This window comes from Miscanthus floridulus, chromosome 1, assembly GCF_019320115.1.
Source record: "Miscanthus floridulus cultivar M001 chromosome 1, ASM1932011v1, whole genome shotgun sequence".
In the NCBI taxonomy this organism is placed as follows: Eukaryota; Viridiplantae; Streptophyta; class Magnoliopsida; order Poales; family Poaceae; genus Miscanthus; species Miscanthus floridulus.
In genome coordinates this window covers 154,908,354-154,931,211 of record NC_089580.1, presented here as the reverse complement: position 1 = coordinate 154,931,211, position 22,858 = coordinate 154,908,354, and the positions used below count along the sequence as shown (strand labels likewise).

Here is a 22,858-nt window from a genome sequence, read left to right as displayed (position 1 = left end):
CCAAGCCACGTGGACGGTGGACCGCCGCCGCACGGCACAACGAGAGGCACGGTGGCGACTTGGGAGCCTGGTGGAGACGAGTCGGCGGCGCAAGGAGGCCTGAGCGAGACGTTCAACGGCCCATCTGAGATAACGGCCTGGGTATAGGCAGCCTGCAGCCCAATGGAGTCAGGTCCCATTGAAGCACGAGACCCAAGTCAAAGGAAGGTAGCAGCGACAGCGAGCGATGCTTCGTTGGACTCTCCGCCGGCGACCGGCGAGTCCACCATCCCACTCCCATGATCCCATCCACCTTCCACCCGCTCCCTCCAAACTCCAAGGCGTTGCTGGCTGCTGCTACCGCAACTGCTCCGCCTCCCGGCCATTAATGCGCAGTTACGGTCACGCAGACGCGCACGGACAGCGGCCTTGATTAGCGAAGTATTCTCTTGCCCTACCTCTCCCCCTCCCCCGTCCCGACGCGGCGGCCGGTGAGCACCAGCCCGGAATCTAGCTTCGGCCATGGCTCACGATGCCGGCGACGGCGGCGTCGAACTCCCGCCGCCCGCGAAGAAGAAGTCGCCCGCCGAGGAGGAGGCCGAGAAGAGGTCAGTTCCAGTTCGCCCCCCTCGGGATTCCGAAGCATACAGGGTCCAAATCCGGTTGTAGAAATTTTCAATTCAGGCATTCCTTCCGTTCGTTGAACTGCTGCTGTTTGCTTGTGATCATCACACCACGCCATGTTTCTGTTGCACTGCAGGAGGAAGAAGCTTACACCTGGGAGCTTGATGAAGAGCATCATACGGTCTGGGAGCGGTGATGCCACCCCTGCAGAGGGCGATCAGGTTGCAAACACTGCCTGCCCTCTCTCCCCCTTCGTATATCGCGCAATGAAATTGTGGAAGTACATACAGACAGGAACGTGTGTTTCTCTCTGCAGCCGACACTGTTTGATGTTGATTGATGATCAAAGACGTTTGGAACTTTAGTTATACTTGACTGAGTAAATCATCCAACAATTTGTGCAATTGGCAATTGATCCTTACATAGAACGATCCTATTTCTGGGGCAAGTTTTTGGTCTGATGCCGAGATCCTCCATAAACTGTCATTTTTCTACTATGTCCTGTAAATGTGCATTAACAAAAATTATCCTAATGGTTAAATGAAACTCTTCTGTTGGATTGTTCATACAGCTTACATAGCTTAGATTTTTTTTTCCCCGAGACTAGGCATTTTACTTGATGACTGCACTTTTTGCTGACTCTCATAATGGCTTTCGCACAGTCCTGTTTTTGTTACTGTGGGCATAAGGAATTTTAGGTGGTCAGATTTAATATTCTCATTGTAATAATTGTTCAGGTTATACTTCATTGCACTACTCGGACGATGGATGGTATTATTGTCAATTCTACAAGAAGGGAGCATGGAGGTGATGCAATATCTCTGAGCACATTTCACCACTATGTATACTACAGTATCTTCAAATATTGTTGCTTCCATATCCTGTCTTCATATTAATTATAGTATGGTTTTCCCCTCTGTTCCGAGATGTGGTTTCCTGCTTGCATTTCACAACTCACAATTTAAATTTTATGTTGCAAGCATCCTATTTTGGTGTTTTTGTTGGCACACATGTGTGCGATTTGGAAAACACCTGTCCTGTGATGTGCTTCCTTACATCCTCTGGAACAATATATTAGATTACTATGTCTTTTCTGTAATACTTTTTTATCTGAATCTTTTCTGTAATATTTGTATCTTACAACAAACTGTCGCATGAATTTTGTACCCCAAATGTTTGTCCCATCTATATGCCTACTCAATTCAATTACTGATTCTTCGAATCATCTTCGTTTCTATTGTTATAATTTACAGGTAAAGGAATCCCACTCAGATTTGTCTTAGGGAAGAGCAAGATGATCCTAGGTTTTGCTGAAGGCTTCCCAACAATGTTGAAGGGTGAAATTGCTATGGTATTTCTAATACAAAGACACTACTCAGTTTCATGAAGAATGCAGCAATTCAAAAATGCACATGTCAACGATAATATGCGCGCATGTTATTTAGTCATTTTTGTCTCTTTTTATTCCTCTCTTACATTTTTTTTTTCAGTTCAAAATGCAGCCTAAAATTCACTACGCTGAGGACGATTGTCCAGTTGCAGCTCCAGATGGCTTTCCAAAAGATGATGAACTTCAATTTGAGATTGAAATGTTGGATTTCTTTAAAGCCAAGGTTAATCTCTTTAAACGATGACTTGAGTATGACTTCAACTGATGTAAATTTCATTAATGTCAGAGAACTTCTGGCAAATAGTTTCTTGTCTATTTTAAATTTTTTATCTACAGCATGGTATGATTTCAAAAACATTATGCAATATATACAAAAAGTAATACCATCAATACATGTAAGACTCAGTGCGCAAGATAGCAGGGTATCTAATTTGGTTGTTTGCGTGCTGTATCACTTTTTGTTTTTACTTCTTATTAATTTAGTATATAATTTTTTTTTGTCAGTGTCTCATTAAGTGGTACAACACAACTATAGTCATCACATAAGAAACTGTAACTATTTATCAAGAGTAACGATTTGGTTTCCTATTTTATCTAGATAATATCACATGTAATATGAAAGCTGTTGAGGTTAACTATTCCATGATAACAAGCATTTTTAGTGCAATTCTGGTATTGATTCCCTTAAGCTCTGTTTTCCAAGATTGTTGTCATAACTAAGAAACACATTTTCTCTCCTGCTGTCGTCTTGATGATTTCTTGATTCCATGGCCGATGTACAACATGGCGTTCAAAGAATATATTTGCTACTTTTGATTAATTACTCCGCTTATTTTCTTTGTCAGGTTGTGGCAGAGGATTTAGGGGTTGTAAAGAAGGTGAACAACTTTCCTATCTCATTGCAGCAAAAATGCTTTTTTTTTCTCGGTTTTCTTGGAGCACCTGTTAGATATTTCTTTTACTTCATAAAATTAGTACTCTCTCCATTCCAAATTGTAAGTCATTTTGGATTTTCTAGATACATTACTATGTATCTAGACATAGCATATATCTAAGAGCATAGCAAAAGCTATGTACCTAGAAAAGCCAAAACGACTTGCAATTTGGAACGGAGAGAGTACTGGTAAAGGAATCATGCATAGTCTTTGTTTTCTTTAAACGTTATTGGTGCTGTTTTTAACTGCCATTGTAGATTCCTTTTTTGTGTGTTTGTTCCATAAGTGGTCTAGTATGTGAGGCTGGAATGCTGGATGCTTCAGCTATGTGACAAACTGTTTTTTCCATTGAATGCGGCAGATAGTTGAAGAAGGCAAGGGATGGGAAACACCTAGAGAGCCTTATGAAATAACAGCACGGTAAATATTTACGTTTCAAATTTGCAGAAAAGTACTCATCTAATCACCTATGTGTTGGCTGTATTGAGGTATTCGGGAATGTGTTTTCTTTTGTTGTGTTAGCCATTTAATCTCTGTGCTTAGAAACAGTCAACATGATTGCCCATATTGTGTATTTCTGGCAGATTGACATAGATACGTACATTTGATGATACAAACATCTAATGATTAATTTGAATGGAAAGTTAACTGGGGCGATTAATGATGAGTTGTATTTGTTGTTGCACCAGCCTGCACAAAATGCTTTTAAGGTCATGTAACTAGGGATTCAAGTTTTTCTTTCTTTGGATGAATTGGTCGATCCAAAGCTCATCCAATTGAACTAATACGGATCCTCAAAGCAAGAAGAAGAGGATGCAAATGAACTAAATTAATGAAGACCTAGAACGATCGCTAGGTATACATATGCATGATGCATCCCTACCTGTGACTAATATAGTAATATATTCTTGGACTTTAACAATTTGCTAGTAGGAGCACTATTGGAAATTAAAATTTGAACAAACCAGTATAGATGTCAGTCTTCCTGTACTTTACTGCATTCTTATCTTCATTGCCTGCTGCAATTGCCATTTCTGTTTAAATATTTATGTAAGACTAATGACTTCATACATATAATCTATGATCATAATATTTTTTCAGCTGCCTGAATATTTTCTGACCTAACATGTCCAGGATAACTGCAAGAACAGCAGATGGAAAAGAAATTATTCCGAGTAAAGAAGAGGCATATTTCTTTACTATTGGTAAATCTGAGGTCAGTGATATTCTTGTTGTATGAATAGGAACATAGGATATCTGCTTCTTATAGCAGTATAAAGATACATAGTGTTTTCATTCAGACTCTTATTGTAAAAATACTGTATACTTTGAGAACACATTGTGCTCATCATATGAGTTACTTCCTCCGTTTCAATGTATAGGTCATTTTTGTTTTGTTCTATCTTGAACTGTTTTAATTTTGACCAAGTTTGTAAAAAACTATATATATATTGACATCTAAATACTGAACAAATGTACTATCAAGATATATTTCTTAGAGGATTATGGAAGCTAATTTGATGTTGGTGTGTTTTTCTATAACTTGGTCAAAGTTAGAAAAGTTTGACTTAGGGAAAAACTAAAACAACCTACATTTTGGAACGGAGGGAATATAGTGTTATATTATCCCTTTAGGAGTACTTTACAAATTACAAAAATATGGAAATTTACTAGTTTGCTTGTAGCACATTGGATGATGTCTGTTTGGCTCGCAGGTTTTCCTTGCATATACATGAACTGTGTGCCATCTAGCATTAAATTCAGTGGAACAATCTGTAGTGCTATCTTCTTGGTTGTAATATAATTCTATACTTGGCCTGAATTGGTTTAGATGACAGTAAAAGCATATATGGTTCATTTTGATTTAAGTTCCTTTTCCCCCCCTAACTACTATTTGTTGCAATATCCTTGTTACTGTTCTAGTTTAGGTACCTAAAGGGCTTGAGATGGGCATTGGAACAATGGCACGCAAGGAAAAGGCTATTATTTTTGTCAGCAGTGCTAATTTGACAAAGTCCTCACTAATGCCACAGCTTGAAGGCCTTGAAGAAGTTCATTTTTACGTTGAACTGGTTCAGTTTATCCAGGTACAATCATAACTAACTATTCCTTTCATTTTGTTAGCCATCTTCATATTCATTCATCTGTATTAATTTTGAATTAGAATTAGGGACCGCTGTATTTTGATGACATCCCATGATTGTCTTTGGCTGTTTCTTCAAATAACAACAGACTATATTGGATATAACGAAGTCAATGGTTGTACTTTATTTTATTTCACCAGATGGTTATCCTTTGTCTACCAGAACACTGCATTGAAAATAATTTTGTGGTGTGTTATGACTGGCAAGGCACCATGCATTTATTCTTTGAACGGTGTTTTAGAAAAAGGTCCCTGAACCACACATTCACCTTCTAAATCATTCATTTAGCAGACAGTTCCATATCAAAGCCACTAACCAGCATGTCAGTATTCCTATTTAGGCCACCAAATTAGGCAAACAGAGGCCAGTCACAGTGATCATTGACCCATCCTAGTTATCTGTCATGTGGGGCCATACATATGCACGTCGCCGGCGGGCCCGAGATATCAGGAGGGCCGCGGCCCGGGCATCCGCATCAGGCGCGAGCAGCGCGCAGGAGGAAGGCAGGGCCGGTGAAAGTGGCTAGATTTGCATGGCCTTGATTTTAGGAGAGTTTATTTCTAAATTAGTTTATTTCCAAAATGGTTGTTGCCAAGTTTGTTAGGCCACCGGCCTACTTATCCTGTAAGGGTCTGACATTTGAGATTAAGCAAGTTATTATCTCCTAAACTATCTCTCTCTCTCAACAAAACCAAGCCTGCGGCGGAGGGGAAAACCTCGCCGGAGAAGACGGATCGCGGCTACGAACTACGTAGCCGAGGTCTAGCTATCCGAGGACCCGAGGTCCTTGACAACCTGGTATCACTATCCCGGCGATCCTCGTCGTCTCGGTCCACCTCACCACGCCCAGCCGCCGATCCACCATCAGCCGCTGCCGCCGCCCCCCTTTCATCTGCTTCCTCGTCCTCCGTTGCGTCCTGCCTGGGCAGCATGGGTGACGACCTCAAAGCCTCCATTGAGGCACTCACCAAGTCCATGACGTTGATGCACAGGTCGATCGAGGCTAACGCCAAGGCGATCGCCGACATCACCACCACCAGCTCGTCCGCATCGGGCGCACGGCCTGGCACCGGAGAGCATCACCAAGACCGCCCGCCCAAGCATTGGCGGCCGGATTTTCCGCACTATGACGGCAAGAGCGACCCACTGGTTTTCATCAACCGGTGTGAGTCCTTTACCCAACAGCGAATCATACCAGAGGAGCGCGTGTGGATGGCGTCCTACAACCTCACTGATGGGGCGCAGATGTGGTACATGCAAGTTCAGGCGGACGAGGGTACCCCGTCATGGATGCGTTTCAAGGAGCTCCTCAACCTCCGCTACGGGCTGCCGCTCCGATCGGCCCCTCTCTTTGAGCTCGCGTCGTGTCGTCGCACGGGCACGGTCGAAGAGTATCAAGATCGCTTCCAGAGCCTCCTTCCCCGCGCCGGACGCCTTGATGAGGACCAGCGCGTCCAGCTGTTCACGGGGGGTCTCCTACCACCGCTGAGCATCGCCGTCCAAACCCAAAACCCACAATCCCTCGCCGCCGCAATGAGTCTCGCGCGGCAGTTCGAGCTCATGGAACAGTACACTACTGCCTCGGCCAAGGCTCCCGCACGGGGCGTCTTACCCACACCGGGGACGCGCCACATCCAGCCCCAACCTCTAGCAGCCAAGGCGGCTGCGACCACTACCACGGTCGAGGGACGGCCCGTGCGGCGGCTCAGCCAGGCCGAACAGGAGGAACGGCGTCGCCTCGGCTTGTGCTTCAATTGCGACGAGAAGTACAGCCGCAGTCACAACAAGGTCTGCAAACGCCTCTTCCTCTTGGACTGCGCCGTGGACGACGACGACGACACCACTGCGGCTGAGGACGCGGCGGACACGGAGTCCCCGGTGTTCTCCCTCCACGCGGTCGCGGGCGTGCCGGTCGCCGACACGATCCAAGTCACGGTGTCTGTAGGGGGCGCGTCCTTCCTCGCCCTACTGGACAGCGGCTCCACCCACAGCTTCATCAGCGAGGACGCGGCGCGACGTTCCGGGCTGGCCGTCCAACCCCGCCCTCGCATGACGGCGACAGTTGCTAATGGCGAACGGGTGGCCTGCCCTGGCGTCATCCGGAACGCCCTGTTCTCCATCGACGACACAGCGTTCAACACCGATTTCTTTGTTATGCCTCTCGCAGGGTATGATCTGGTGCTGGGCACACGGTGGCTGGGAACGCTGGGGTCTGTCGTGTGGGACTTCGCAACGCGGTCCATGTCGTTCCAGCGTCACGGGCGCACCATCTGCTGGTCGGGGGTGCCATCGGCAACTACCGCCCGTCTGCACACCATCGCCGCGACCAGTGGGACGCTCTTGGACGAGCTCCTGGCCGCCTACGGGGACATCTTCACCGAGCTGAAGGGCCTTCCGCCTCAGCGGTCCCGCGACCACGCCATCGTCCTCAAGCCCGGCTCCGCCCCCATCGCCGTTCGCCCGTACCGGTACCTGGTGGCCCACAAGGATGAGCTGGAACGCCAGTGCGCGGCGATGATTGAGCAGGGCGTCGTCCGCCGCAGCGACTCGCCCTTTTCCTCCCCAGTCCTTCTCGTGAAGAAGGCGGATGGCTCATGGCGGTTTTTGCGTCGACTACCGCGCCCTCAACGCCCTCACCGTCAAGGACGCGTTTCCTATCCCCGTCGTCGATGAGCTCCTCGACGAGCTTCACGGCGCGCGCTTCTTCACCAAGCTGGACCTACGTTCTGGGTACCACCAGGTGCGGATGCGACTGGATGACATCCACAAGACGGCGTTCCGCACCCATGATGGCCTCTACGAGTTTTTGGTGATGCCGTTCGGGCTGTGCAACGCTCCGGCCACGTTCCAGGTGTTGATGAACGACATACTACGCGCCTACCTCCGCCGGTTCGTCCTTGTCTTTTTTGACGATATCTTGATCTACAGCACCGCGTGGGCGGACCATCTTCGCCACCTCCGAGTCGTCTTCGACCTGCTACGCCAGCACCGCTTGTTCGTGAAGAGGTCCAAGTGCTCACCTCCGAGTCGTCTTCGACCTGCTACGCCAGCACCGCTTGTTCGTGAAGAGGTCCAAGTGCTCGTTCGGCGTCGACTCCGTCGCCTACCTCGGCCACATCATCTCGGCGTCGGGCGTTGCCATGGATCCCGCCAAGGTCCAGGCCATCCACGACTGGCCGCGTCCCCGCTCGGCGCGCGCGGTGCGCGGCTTCCTCGGGTTGGCCGGCTACTACAGGAAATTCGTCCACAACTACGGCGCCATCGCGGCCCCCCCTCACGGCCCTCCTCAAAAAAGAGGGGTTCGCGTGGAATCCCGACGCCGAGACAGCCTTCAGCGCACTCAAGGCGGCCGTGACTTTAGCTCTGGTCTTGGCCTTGCCGGACTTCACCAAGCCCTTCCTCGTCGAGTGCGATGCTTCTACTTATGGCTTTGGGGCTGTACTGCTACAGGAGGGCCATCCGATCGCGTACTTCAGCCGGCCCGTGGCGCCCCGGAATCGCTCCCTCGCCGCGTATGAGCGGGAGCTCATCGGCCTGGTGCTCGCGGTGAGGCACTGGAGGCCGTACCTGTGGGGACGGCGTTTCCTCGTGAAGACGGACCATTACAGCCTCAAGTATCTTCTCGACCAGCGTCTCGCCACCATTCCGCAGCACCACTGGGTCGGGAAGTTACTCGGCTTCGACTTCACCGTCGAGGACAAGTCGGGGGCGTCCAATACGGTGGCGGACGCGCTTTCACGCCGCGACGATGAGGAAGGCACGAGCGGTCTCCGTGCGATCTCAGCACCCCGCTTCGACTTCATCGGGCGGCTTCGCCACGCTCAGGCCCTCGACCCCGCGTTGGTGGCCATCCACGACGAAGTCCGCGCTGGGTAACGCACGACTCCCTGGACCGTGGCAGACGGCATGGTGCTCTACGATGGGCGCCTCTACATACCACCGTCCTCCCCTCTCCTGCTGGAGATCATCGCGACGGTCCACGACGACGGCCATGAGGGCGTCCAGCGTACTCTGCACCGCCTTCGACGTGACTTTCATTTTCCGAACATGCGTCGTCTTGTGCAGGACTTTGTACGAGTGTGCGTCACTTGTCAGCGGTACAAGTCGGAGCACCTCAATCCGGCAGGGCTCCTCATGCCGCTGCCCATCCCCACAGTCGTCTGGGCGGATATCGGGCTCGACTTCATCGAAGCGCTGCCCCGTGTTAACGGGAAGTCGGTGATCCTCTCCGTCGTCGATCGCTTCAGCAAGTACTGCCACTTCATCGCCCTCGCTCATCCATACACCGCCGAGTCCGTGGCACAGGCGTTCTTCACCGACATTGTACGCCTTCACGGCGTGCCGCAGTCCATGGTGTCCGACCGCGACCCGGTGTTCACCTCAACGTTCTGGCGCGAGCTCATGCGCCTCATCGGGACCAAGCAGCGCATGTCATCCGCTTTCCATCCCCAGACCGATGGGCAGACGGAGGCCGCGAACCGCGTCATCGTCATGTACCTGCGCTGTTTCACCGGCGATCGTCCCCGTCAATGGCTCCGCTGGCTGCCGTGGGCCGAGTACATCTACAACACCGCCTACCAGTCGTCCCTGCACGAGACGCCGTTCCGCGTGGTGTATGGCCGGGACCCGCCCACCATCCGCTCATATGAGCCTGGCGAGACGCGGGTCGCGGCAGTCGCTCGGGACATGGAGGCGCGTGAGGCCTTCCTCTCCGACGTCCGTCACCGGCTAGAACAAGCGCAGGCAGCGCAGAAGCTCCACTACGACAAGCGTCACCGGCCGGTTTCATATACAGTGGGTGACTGGGCGCTTCTTCGTCTTCGTCAGCGCGCCCCGTCCTCTCTGCCCCAATCTACGACAGGCAAGCTCAAACCTCGCTACCTGGGGCCCTACCGTGTGGTGCAACTCATCAACGACGTCGCCGTGCGCCTCGAGCTACCCCCGCAAGCTCGCATCCATGACGTGTTTCATGTGAGCACCCTCAAGAAGTTCGTCGGCACGCCTCCATTCGCTCCACCACCACTACCAGACATCCACCATGGCGTGGTGGTCCCAGAGCCGGCACGGGTCGAGCAAGCTCGCTTGGCGCGCGGTGTCCGTCAGGTCTTGGTTCACTGGCGCGGTGAACCGGCTTCCTCGGCTACCTGGGAGGATCTCGATGATTTCCGCAGCAAGTATCCAACGTTTCAGCTCGAGGACGAGCTGGATCTCGAGGGGGGGAGAGATGTCATGTGGGGCCATACATATGCACGTCGCCGGCGGGCCCGAGATATCAGGAGAGCCGCGGCCCGGGCATCCGCAGCAGGCGCGAGCAGTGCGCAGGAGGAAGGCAGGGCCGGTGAAAGTGGCTAGATTTGCATGGCCTTGATTTTAGGAGAGTTTATTTCTAAATTAGTTTATTTCCAAAATGGTTGTTGCCAAGTTTGTTAGGCCGCCGGCCTACTTATCCTGTAAGGGTCTGACATTTGAGATTAAGCAAGTTATTATCTCCTAAACTATCTCTCTCTCTCAACAAAACCAAGCCTGCGGCGGAGGGGAAAACCTCGCCGGAGAAGACGGATCGCGGCTACGAACTACGTAGCCGAGGTCCAGCTATCCGAGGACCCGAGGTCCTTGACATTATCCCTTTACTAACTTGACAACCAATTGACTGTTATATGTTGTGGATCCACCTGTTGCTTCCATTCACCAATCTGCATAAGTATTTGAAGATAGGGTCTAGGTTGACCACCTGCCAACCACATCCACTAAGAAACTGTCATGCAGTCTTCCATGGTCATGAATGGTGTTATTTGTAGGTCTACTCAATTTTTTGGCTTCTTCCATGGTTTTGTAGATACATTCAACAAAATGCATTTACCCAAGGAATTTTGAATCATATTGCTTGAGACTTGGAATTAGAGTGTATTTCAACTTTTGACTAGATAGATTAAAATCAGCAGCAGAGAACTGGGTGCTAATACTGGAACAAGTTTATGACATCTAAATTTCCAGATATGCTTCATCAATACTTGAGTTACCAAAATCACTTGCTGTGCTCACTGGTCAGGTATGGAGGGGTTCATGACATATTAGATTATGCTGGTTCTCCTAGCTAAATATGTAGATGAAAGAGATTTGGGGATTCTAAGTATTTTGATTCATTTGAATTATCTGCTTAAGAACACAATCTTTCTTTTAGATGTACCTTTTATTCTGTTCTTAAGAAAGGTGTGACCTTTCCATGCTAAACTACATAAAAAGGTTGTGTGTTGATTGCATTAACAGGTGAGAGACATGCTTGGTGATGGTCGCCTAATAAAACGACGTGTGGTTGATGGAAAAGGTAGATAGTCTTACACTTTGTTTCACATTCATAATTCATAATTGTATGGTTTTTTGTGGGGATGGCTTGCCACTGACACCCTTCCCCAGACCCCGCACAGAGCGGGAGCTCTCTGCACTGGGTACGCCCATGGTTTTTGTGGGGATGCAAGTTTCTTTCCGTGTCTCCTATGACCTTCCATGTGCACATTTCTCTAGTACAATTTATCATTCACAAAACAATGCTATCAATGGTCACTTTTTCTTTCCAAATTCACCTACTGCCTAACTCGAACATTTTTAGTTCCCAAAGTTCACACTTCTGTCATTTGTGTGGGGGTGCGAGATAACTTCTTTTAGTTTTATTGGCAGAAAGATTAACTCTTGTAGATAATTTAAAGACTAGGGAAGTGAATGAATTCTAAAGGATCCATCCTCAACAGCTTTTCTACTTTAACTAGAACAAAGTTATTTATATATAGCTGTCAGGTTTGTATCCAGGGGTAGTGGTATTCCCATTTGTGAATGCAACATATTGCAATGTTTCAAGAAAAAATCGTCAAAATATCATGTATGTACTATGTACTACACATACAGTAAGCCAGCAATGAAACTCAGTCAAGAAACAATATAGAAGCAACCCATCCAGCATTATCCATCATGTGCTAATTTTGAGTCTATATCAAAGATGAATTTGATATTGAACTTTTTGCAGGTTTGGTTAGCTTGTACTACATACAAGATTTTTTTTTCTTGTGTGTGTGTGTGTTTGAAACACTGCAACTTGTATTAATCACTTTTTCGCCAATATGGACGACAGAACTTCTGATCACCAACCAGTTTCCCAATAATGGACAGTTTCTTCGTGTGTTATAGTGTGTGTGTGCGTGCTTGTTTGGGCACTCTTCTCCCCTTGTACTCAATGTAATCTTTTCTTCTTAATGAAATGATGTGCAGTTCTCCTGCGTGTTCGATAAAAAAAAATGATCTATCTATTGACCGTGCTGTCAATCTGAGTAATAGCGCTATAAACATCCAAAATTCAGATGTGCTCTGTCAGTGATGACGTGAGGTCATATTCAGGGAAGCATTAAGAATGTAATATTAGGCAAACTAGTCCATTATTTATTATTTTCTTTTATTAGAAATCTCCAAATTCTTCACTAAATAAAACTTGTAGATGGAATGTAATTATTTAATATTGATTGTGTATGTTCTTTGTCTTGATTATGTCATTTGATAGTTATACTTATTATGCTTCTTTGCCTTCCTTACAAATATCAGGTGAATTTCCAATGGACTGTCCTCTTCATGATAGCTTATTAAGAGTGCATTATAAGGGCATGCTCCTTGATGAACTAAAGTCAGTGTTTTATGATACACGTGCCGATAATGATGGTAAACCATTGGAATTCTGTTCCGGAGAAGGCTTGGTAAATATTAGCACATTAATCTTTCACATTATACAACGATTTTACTGAATGAAGTTTTGCTGTTAAATTTACAAATCAGCAAAGCATTTTGTAGGTTCCAGAGGGATTTGAAATGTGTGTTCGGCTAATGCTTCCTGGTGAAAAATCTATTGTCACCTGCCCACCAGATTTTGCATATGATAAGTTCCCAAGGTTGTGCCAACCATTATATTAGAATTAGAGTCCCTTTTTGTAATGGGGCTTTCAGAATAATATATTTTGGTTGCAACAGGCCAGCAAATGTTCCTGAAGGAGCTCATGTTCAGTGGGAAATTGAACTACTTGGATTCGAAATGCCCAAGGTAACAGACCTTATTTCACTTTGAGATGAGAGCAATCATTACTCCACATTCTTCTCCTGTGCAATGTTTGCCATTGATCAATAGTTTTTCCGACTTCGGTGAGTTTTGCAGTTCTTGGCACATGTATCATGTATCCGTTTATTGTGATTAGTGATGGTTTTGCCCCTTGTGTTACATGTATCCGTTTATTGTGCTAAATAGCAAAAGAATGTATAGCTAGTGGCCTTGTGCTACTTGGAATAGACCACAAAGACAGAGTACATGCCTTTCCCTTTTACCCTACTTTTAATGTTTCTTTTCTGTTGGAAGCATTTCATAGCCTGGTACTGAACTATACTTTTTTTTTAGGAAACATCTGCATTTACACCTAATGTTTATATTTTGTATTTTCCCACTCTGTTTTCCTTCTGCTATAGTTTTAGCTATTGATTCTTTTTTCTTCTGACAACTGTTCTAATTGTACTGTAGGATTGGACTGGCTTAACTTTTGAACAAATCATGGATGAGGCGGACAAAATAAAGAACACGGTATACTCACTAAAATTCATTTTTGCTCAACTTGTGCAAATTTGTATCCCAATGAGTATGTCATAAGTGCATTTTTTCTGAAATGTTTATACTTCAAAATGTCCATATGAATTATATAGCTACTTTTTTGTTTTCATATGAGCAAAGTGTTAACTGCCTTTTCAATTGCTTGATAGAAATACAATGATGTTTTTGAAGATGGCCAATTTTGTTTAAGATGTTAGTAGTGAATATGTGAAAGCCTTGAAGCATAGTCTTTTTTTCTCGAAAACGCAGGAGAGCTGTGCTTCATTATAGTGAGAAGGCAACCCTACAACACCACACGCAACCACACACATGCACTCACGCCCCAACAGATAGAAATGTTACATTCGCGCCCGTGAAAAAACACACAAGGTGACCACTACTGAGTTAAACACTCTAATTACCGGGGAGGAGGGCAGTCAAGAATGATAGCCCTTGAGCCCCTTCCATAGACCACAAACGGCGCTCCTCGCCAGCTATGATCAGAGCACCAGCAAGGTTTGGAGCTGCTCCATCAAAGACACACCCAGCTGAGTCTGAATTTGTTGGTGGTTTAGTCCTATGTTTCAACTAGTACTTAGTTACATGACACATGTTGATTATGTATCTGCTGCCAAATACTTGTCCTTGATATGCATTGACTGGTTTGTTATTTTGAGTTGATTAACAACTAGTTCTAAACTGGAGGCCTTTTCTCAGGGTAACAGACTGTTTAAAGAAGGAAAGTTCGAACTTGCAAAGGCGAAATATGATAAGGTATGGCTTCCACTGGATCTACAATTTGTATTCCATAAATTGTCACTTATCATAATTGAATTATTGTTGTGTTATTATCAATATATATATTGAGTGAAGCCACATTTTTTTTTATTACAGTTCAGTTTTGCTCTGGCTTCATAATTGAATTGAATTGAATTGCTGTCCCAGTTTGCCCTCCACTAGGCTCCACCCCCCTGTGTGCTTTGTATCTTTGCATTAAGGAGAGAAAATATTTACAAGACAAAACTCACACTACACATTACTTGTGCAAGTAACATATGAAAAAAATACTCGACCAAAACAACTAAAACGACCTTTAAGAGGCAGCAGCCAAAAGCTGCACCAAACCTTTTGCACTAGCCATTCCCTTCTTAAAAAATTCTTCTAAAAACAACCTGAACACTTGGTGCAGCACCATTCAAAACACTCATGTCTGTGTCTCCAAATCATCCATGCTAACAAGGTGATCAACGAGTTTACTCCACTTTTTGAATGTCCTGGAATCAAAGTATTAATCAGAAGCCACCAATCACAGATTACCTCATCCTCGACTCGTGGTGAGAGGTCCATCCCATGCACAAGTTCACTCATTACAGATGTCATAAAGTAGTTAATCAAAGCAAAACTGTTAAAGAATATGACAAACACGGGATCTATTTTATATTAAAGTAATATACATCTTAAAAGATGACAAACAAAAAAATTGATATGACAAACACATCCCATCTCTCTCCCTCTCCCTCTTCTCTCCTCTGAGTACTCTATCTCTGTCATGAATCATGATTGAGCTGTGAACCATAGTGAATTAAAACTGAAATAGCGCCACTACATCTTGAAGGTTTTCCTTTACCGTCTTATTAATAGCATATTTCCTAATTCGGTAATTCCTCTCATCCTCTGTTTACTGGACAGCACAAGCTAGCATTCAATTCCTTGCAGTTGTTAACTTGTTATGAGAAACCCAGAAAACTTCATTTTGCCTAATACAAGAAGTTGCTGAGATGTGAAATAGCTTCACATTTAAATGTAAACTGTAGTTTTAAATATTTTGCTAACATGGGCTCTTCTAACCTCTATGCATGCAGGTGCTTAGGGAATATAACCACGTGCATCCTCATGATGATGAAGAGGGGAAAATCTTTGCTAATTCAAGAGTATGATGATAATACTTGGTTCCAATTTTTCTCTTACCATAGGCATTTTGATGCACGGGTCACCTGACCATTTTCTTGCACATCCTCCTCCAGTAAGCAGTACTGAATGATTTATTCACTTTCTCTTCTGTTACATTTGTAGAGTTCCCTACATCTAAATGTAGCTTTTTGCTACCAGAAGATGGGTGAATACAGAAAATCCATTGAAACATGCAATAAGGTAAGGTTTCTCTTGGAATATTGATTTTGTTCAAGAGATATATTTTCAACTAGTTTAGGTTTTGTGGTAAGAAATTTCTTGATACTTGTATGAAAAGTAAGATTGTGGTGTTGGGGTATTGATTTTGTTCAAGAGATATATTTTCAACTAGTTTAGGTTTTGTGGTAAGAAATTTCTTGATACTTGTATGAAAAGTAAGATTGTGGTGTTGGGGTATGGACACCTGGTGTCCATATGGATGTTTTAGTTGTACTTAATCCTCTCTTGGAGTGAAATCACATGCCTGGAATTTAGCAGCAGTTGCATGTGCATTTGCATGGTATTACCAATTCAGTAACACATACGTTTGTGAACTTGTTATCTGATTCTTTTTGTTTGCTTGGTGAAGCTTTTTTTGGTGTTTGAAAGCAAAGTTATGTGATACTAAAGCTGAGTTAGCGAAATATTTTTCATGTACTCTCTGATCAGGTGCTGGACGCAAATCCTGTGCATGTGAAAGCTCTTTACCGCCGAGGAACGTCCTTCATGTTACTTGGGGAATTCGATGATGCAAAGAATGATTTTGAGAAGGTTAGTGACACCATACTTGAGTGCCATGTTTACATTTATGTCACTGCCCTAATCTGCATCTGATTGCATTCTATTATTATAGATGATTACCGTTGACAAGTCATCAGAACCGGATGCCACAGCTGCCCTTCTTAAACTTAAGCAGAAGGAACAGGTATGCAACAGAACAACATTAAGCCAAACCGTTAAAGCTTTGGAGCTAACAACAAATGGACAATATGTAAATCAGGAAGCTGAAAAGAAGGCGAGGAAGCAGTTCAAAGGACTCTTTGACAAGAAGCCGGGAGAGATATCCGAAGTTGGTGTAGAATCCGAGGGCGGAAAGGATGTGGGTGGTGCAGGAGGCTCTGATGACGCAACAAGTGCTGATACAGGTGCAAATACAATGGATAGTCCGACCAGAGAACCAGAGTACGCCTTCGAGGAAGAGAGGCCTGGGCTTCTTGGCCGCTTGTGGCCCTCTGCGAGGAGGATCTTCTCGTCTCTTGGCATGAACAGGTGCACAATACTCTGAGGACTGCGGCGACTTCCAAAATCATGGCAATGAAGACGAACTGCCCCGAGGTTTCTGGCATTTATTAGAGTACCTGACGACGAAAAATTGCCGAGGAAAGTTTGGATGTATGGAAAATGAACCGTGTGCAAGATACAACCACCGATGTAAATGAGAAATAAAGTGCAGGGAATTTTATTCTGAGTTCCGATGGTGCATTTTGGTGATGGTAATGCCACGGCAACCGTTGGCTTTGAAGATGCCTGTTGTGTGCAGAGTGGGAACGTACGGACCACTTGCACCAGTCGAATAATAACCGAGCAGCCGCAGACCGATGGCGAGTGGCGACGATCGCAGTGAGCTGCTGCTCGCTGCACGTCAGATGGTAACGGGACAGCGAACCATCCTGTCAGTGAATCTTGACGTACTTTCGCCCCTGTATTTATTTCCATCATGGGTAGGGGTGTGCTTGTCAGATGGTAACGGGACAACGAACCATCCTGCGGCCTTGATTAGCTCGTCTCTCTAAAATTTAGTCCCTATTCTATTAAATATTTAGATACATAGAGTATTAAATATAAACTAAAAAAACTAATTGCACATGTTGTGACTAATTTGCAAGATAATTTTTAAGTCTAATTAGTCCATGATTTGATAATGTGGTGCTGCAGTAAACATATGTTAATAACGAATTAATTAGACTTAATAAATTTATCTCGTAGATTACTGAGGACATGGGTAATTTGTTTATTATTACTATCCGAACACTTTATGTGATATCCCATGTGACACTCGATGTAACACCTTTAAACTTTAGCCCTGAATTTAAACACCCCATTAGTGTTATGTTCGTTTGGTTGATAAGCCATGGCTGAAAATACTGTTGGCTAATTTATTAGAAGAAAAAAATATTGTTCATTGACTGAAAAAATACGGTTTATAAGCCAAACGAATAGAGCGCAGGTGCCTAGGGATTTGTTATCTTCCACGGCATGAAATAATTTTTCATGCTGCTTCTAGAATCTTTTGGTCGACATGCCGCAGCTCGTAAAAGCTGCCCGATGCTTTTCGCCTAGCAGTGAAGTGGAGACCAGTAGCGTTTGCTAGTCGCCGGCAGGCACGTAATAATAAATAAAAATTAGTACATTTTTTTGATTCATTTGGACTGAAAAATTACCTGGCTCAGTTGCTTTTAACATGGCCCCGTTTCTCTCGTAGGAGATGGGCCCGTCTCCCGGTGCTGGATGCAATTTTGTCACATACTAGTGGGAATATACATATAAAATAAAATATGTAGCTGTGGCATGATTCATTCCACATTTCACGGCCGGTCGGTCTGGTGGTTAATAAGCCGCACCAAAGTACTTTAGGGCTGTGTTTGGATAAAAGGAAACGTAAAGGAAAAGTACAGGAAATCTCCATCCAAAGGAATGGCTACAATTTAAGCATGTTTGGAATGAAGGAACCTGTAGTTCTGTTCCTCTAGAATCCTACAGGTATGGTGTGATTTCCCGGGAATCAAAAAATCCACTCCTTTCCATTGTTTTCTCTTCCTACGCAAGCCTGCAACAAACTTTGATACCTTGTAACTAGTAAGCTACTTGATCTAATCGCACGCTTGAGCTTAATGCCACCATCCTAATTTGGACAACCTGCTGCCATCGTGCTCGACAGCCCATCACATTGAGGCCTGGTTCGTTTCGCTAAAATTTAGTTTATACTGATAGCTTATGCCGATTCGTTGAAAAGTATCGCATAACAGGGCTGAGTAGGAAGAAGATACGCAGATAATGGATGACAGATATGAATAGATTACAAAGATTCTAGCCTCACCTTCTGTCCTCACCTACAAGTGGGACCAAACCTACATGCTTGCATATATTTAATTTGAAATAAAATGTTTAACAGGTTATTCTAAACACTAATGAATATCGATCTTAATACGCATTCCTGTGTTTTCAATTCCTGTATTCCAAACGCCTATTTCTATACTTTCCTATATTTTTTCGTTCCTCTATTTTATCACCTCGTTGCTGCACCTTTACTCTGTTTTCTAATCGTACGTTGCAAACATGCCCTCGCTACCAAACCGCAATGGCGACGGGCTTCCTCACCTCGGGCTACCAACCCCACACCTCCCAGGCCCATAGATATCGTACATCCACCCACCCAGTTTTGTTCGTGCCTGGCCCGGCTGTCGCTCTCTTTCACCAACTACTGACCTACCCAGCGGAAGCGTCATTCCCTCGTCACTACTGCGTGTGCAAGGCTTCAGAGCTCAGAGTGCTCTGTCCTAATAGTAATTTAATTTGTGTGTGATGTTAGTATATTAAGCTGGAGGCAAGAGCTTGGCTTGTAATTTCAGGCTTTCAGGACGGCTGGATTACTGTAATTTGGTCTGGTTGTTACTCCCTACGACTGAATCGAACAAACGCTCTCCTCCTAACTAATTACCTGTCATTTTTCACACGCAAAACCTGTACAATTAGTAGTAGATTTTATTTGGTTTCTTCGTTGCTGCTTAACAAACGTAAGCTTGTTTCAAATTGTAGTTTACTCTAGTGTTATCCTAAATCATTTTTTTAAATTTTGACCGAATTTATAGAAAAGTTACTAATATCTATAACATTAAATTTGTTTTATTAAATTATTTATAAAATATATTCTAAAAATGTACTTATTTAAATTTGCAATGTTAATATACTTTTTAAAAAATTATTAGTCAAACTAGAGGTGTTACACATAGGACAAAGTCAAAACGAAGTATATTTTCAGAGTATAAGCAATGCTGGTAGTTTGACAGGAATTACATTTCAGACATTAAGATTGAAAACATGATGTACTATTTTGTTGTCGCCTGCGAGGACTTCACCCCGGCCATCAAGCTAGTGCCATGTGTCGTCCACTCGAACATCGTAGTACTAACTTGAGGGTCGCAAGAAGGTCCCTGTGTCACCATACAGGAACTCCAATGAAGCAGCTAGATCGCAGGATCAAGTTGTAGGATTACACGCCATAAGACAACCATAAAAAATTACGCAACTCGGATATCATACAACACATTAGATCAAAAGACACTTACACTTGTAAAGATGAACTAATGAGCAAGATAACCCAATCTTTCACGGTACAAAAGATCAAGAAAATGCAATCTAATTTTTCTCTAAATAAGACACTTCTCTGAATTTCAGTGAATCTATAAGCAAGGTCTTTTCAGTTCTCGGAATTTCAGCGTATTTCTCTGAATTTATCTACATAGTACATATATAGGTTGTCTGAAGATGACACTAGTTCCGAGCTTAGCAGCCTGGGAACGGGAACATGGGCACACTCTCCGTTCCGGGAACATCGTTCCAATTCGTGGAACAAGAACATGATGGAACATCGTTCCGAACATCGATGGAACGTGATCCACACCACGGGACCCATACCTGGCCACTTATGGCAATGAGGCCGCATGACGAGTTTAGCTATCTACTTTATTATTATTATTATTATTATTATTATTATTATTATTATTATTATTATTATAGAACTTTCTAAGTTTTATATTCAGTGAAAACTTGTGCTAATTAATTAATTCATGATATCAACCAATTTAATTAGGATCAAGTTCATCGTTCGGGGAATACGTTCCCGTTACCACTAGTACAGAAACAAGCTTTACTCCTGGTTGGGAAACCCCTTCAGTCCCGGTTTCTCAACCGGGAGCACGAATCCAGGACTAAAGGGCCCCTCCTTTAGTCCCGGTTTCTCGCCCGGTAGTCTCGGTTGGTAATACCAACCGGGGCTAAAGAGGCTTCTTGGCCTGGTCACGTGGGTCGGCCCTTTAGTCCCGGTTGGTACCAGGACTAAAGGTTTTCTTTTTTTCATTTTTTTGTTTCTATTTTTAATTGATGATTCGTTTTGGTTTTCGAATAGATTTTCAAATACGCATTCTACGTTGCTAATAATATACGTATTCTACACGCTTATAATGTTTGAACATTTTGTACAAACTAAAGTATGAAACTAATGTATATATTACATGCATATATATATATATATATTGTATGTTATTTTATGTACATATAATATGTATATATATACATATTACAAATAAAGCTTGTATTGTATATTTTATCATATCTTTGGGATAACAAATTCACACCATCTGGTTTGGCTTTCATGTTTCGTTCATGTCATTGTAGAACTCGTCGGCAGGGTTTAAGACCTGGTCATTAAGAAATCCTGCTATGATCTCTTGAATTGCTTTCAGTTGGTCACGTCGTATGACTTTTTCCTTCAACCATAGAGTCTTCAATAAAAGTTAAAGAAAAAGTATTAATATATATATATATATATATATATATATATATATATGTGTGTGTGTGTGTGTGTGTTGGTCACATGATTACTTATATATGAGCAATAAAAGAAATTGTGAATATATGAATATATTTATATAACGTACTTTGAGGATCTCTTCAGGAGTTCTTTTTAAGTACGCCATAATGAACTCACAAACATAGTATCCACAGTAGTTGGTCCCCTGTTCTTGCCTTAGAACCCACTTTTACAAAAAAAAGATCCGATGAATTAAAAGCATACATGGTGTTAATTGAATTATATATATATATATATATAGTACTTATTTTGTGTGTGATTACATCCAGTGGCGCTTTGCAATATTTCATGTGGTGTTCCTTAATGAAACTTTTCCAAACACTGCGCCCAATAAAATAAAAAATTAATTTGGTCTTTAATAATTATTGCAGTTAAGAGATCGAGGTATATATAGTTGCTAGAGAGACCAAATTACCCTTGGATAATATCTATCATGTCTTGGTACTCTGTTTGCTCTTTTCTTAACGAGTCTAATATTCTCAACCGACTATTGACCATATCGATGACCATCAATATCCAGTGATTGCTACATATGTTTTTATACACAAATATGATCGACATTAACTAGAGTCAACATATATATATATATATGGGAGATAGCTTAGCTAATAAGCAAATAATTGAACAAATGTCCATATGATCAACATTAATTATTTAACATTCACTTGAAGTTGTAGAGGAACAGTATGTCCTTGTTTTGTTGGTTCACTAAGAACCTCATGAGATTTTTCTCGAGTTCAGCTTTCCATTTAGGCGGGGGATTAGGGTGTTTGAATACGACATTTGGATCAACGAAACCAACATCATTATCCTTTCTCTTTCTGAGTTCTGTCATCTCATATCTGTATATATAAAAATATAGTGTGAGGATATATAATTTATATATATACATGTAGCTTTATATATATACACTTTAATAGTAGAAAATAATCATACTTACAGACAATAGCAGCTAATGAGACTTTTGTCGAGAGAGTCCAGGTGGCATAGTTGGTGTAATTCTAAAAACTCAACATATATAACATCATCGTCACGAAAGTAATGTTGGTTTCTAACTCTGACAGAAACAAAGGTCGTCCCTCCCCGTTCACACGCCAACATGTACCACTTGTTTAGCAGGTACATTTGAGTACCTAGTTTACCTAAGACCTCAGGGTTGTATAGACTCTTTTCATGTTTAAATTTCTTCCAAGAATTCACTTTCAGAGCAGATGGTTCTTTAGCGAGCACTTGGGCAACGTCTAAACCAGTATCTAATAAAACCGAACCAGGTCCTCAAAATCGACGTCCAGTAAGTCTAAGTTTGAACTATATTCATTACGAATGACAAGAGGGGGGACTGATTGTCGCGATTATTGTTCGAGTTGTGCAACACCTTTCCTGGCTCTAGTATTTTTCTACGCCGCCTCAAATGACTTGGTGAGAGAGCGGTCGTAGTCCGATTTTGGCAGGGTCTTTTGAGATTCCTACTTTTTCTGGTCCACCTTCTTTCTGAGAAGATCTGGAGGTATGTAGAAGTATGGTTTCTCCGGGTTCTCCCTCGCTCCTCGTTGCTTTTTTACCTTTTCGAAGAAA

General features: G+C 43.6%; 1 protein-coding gene and 1 pseudogene across 1 annotated transcript; both read left to right on the top strand.

Annotated features, from left to right (window-relative positions):
- The first annotated feature begins 232 nt into the window (after positions 1-232).
- LOC136544552 (peptidyl-prolyl cis-trans isomerase PASTICCINO1-like) lies at positions 233-17,127 on the top strand. Its single transcript, XM_066536678.1, has 20 exons — positions 233-587; positions 740-824; positions 1,341-1,410; positions 1,857-1,954; positions 2,094-2,216; positions 2,839-2,871; positions 3,290-3,348; positions 4,063-4,144; positions 4,857-5,015; positions 11,340-11,397; positions 12,660-12,808; positions 12,903-13,000; positions 13,080-13,149; positions 13,618-13,677; positions 14,401-14,457; positions 15,546-15,614; positions 15,757-15,834; positions 16,303-16,404; positions 16,487-16,558; positions 16,634-17,127. The coding sequence occupies exons 1-20, from the start codon at positions 502-504 to the stop codon at positions 16,916-16,918; spliced, it is 1,893 nt and encodes a 630-aa protein (XP_066392775.1). The 5' UTR covers positions 233-501; the 3' UTR covers positions 16,919-17,127.
- Positions 6,003-8,948, top strand: LOC136510608 (uncharacterized; annotated as a pseudogene).
- Positions 17,128-22,858: the final 5,731 nt, after the last annotated feature.

Excerpts from the sequence above, each read along its gene's own strand:
- LOC136544552 (XM_066536678.1), top strand. The coding sequence starts at position 502 with ATGGCTCACGATGCCGGCGACGGCGGCGTCGAACTCCCGCCGCCCGCG. Across the intron at positions 825-1,340 it reads CCCCTGCAGAGGGCGATCAG|GTTATACTTCATTGCACTAC; the intron begins GTTGCAAACACT and ends ATAATTGTTCAG. Across the intron at positions 13,150-13,617 it reads TTGGATTCGAAATGCCCAAG|GATTGGACTGGCTTAACTTT; the intron begins GTAACAGACCTT and ends ATTGTACTGTAG.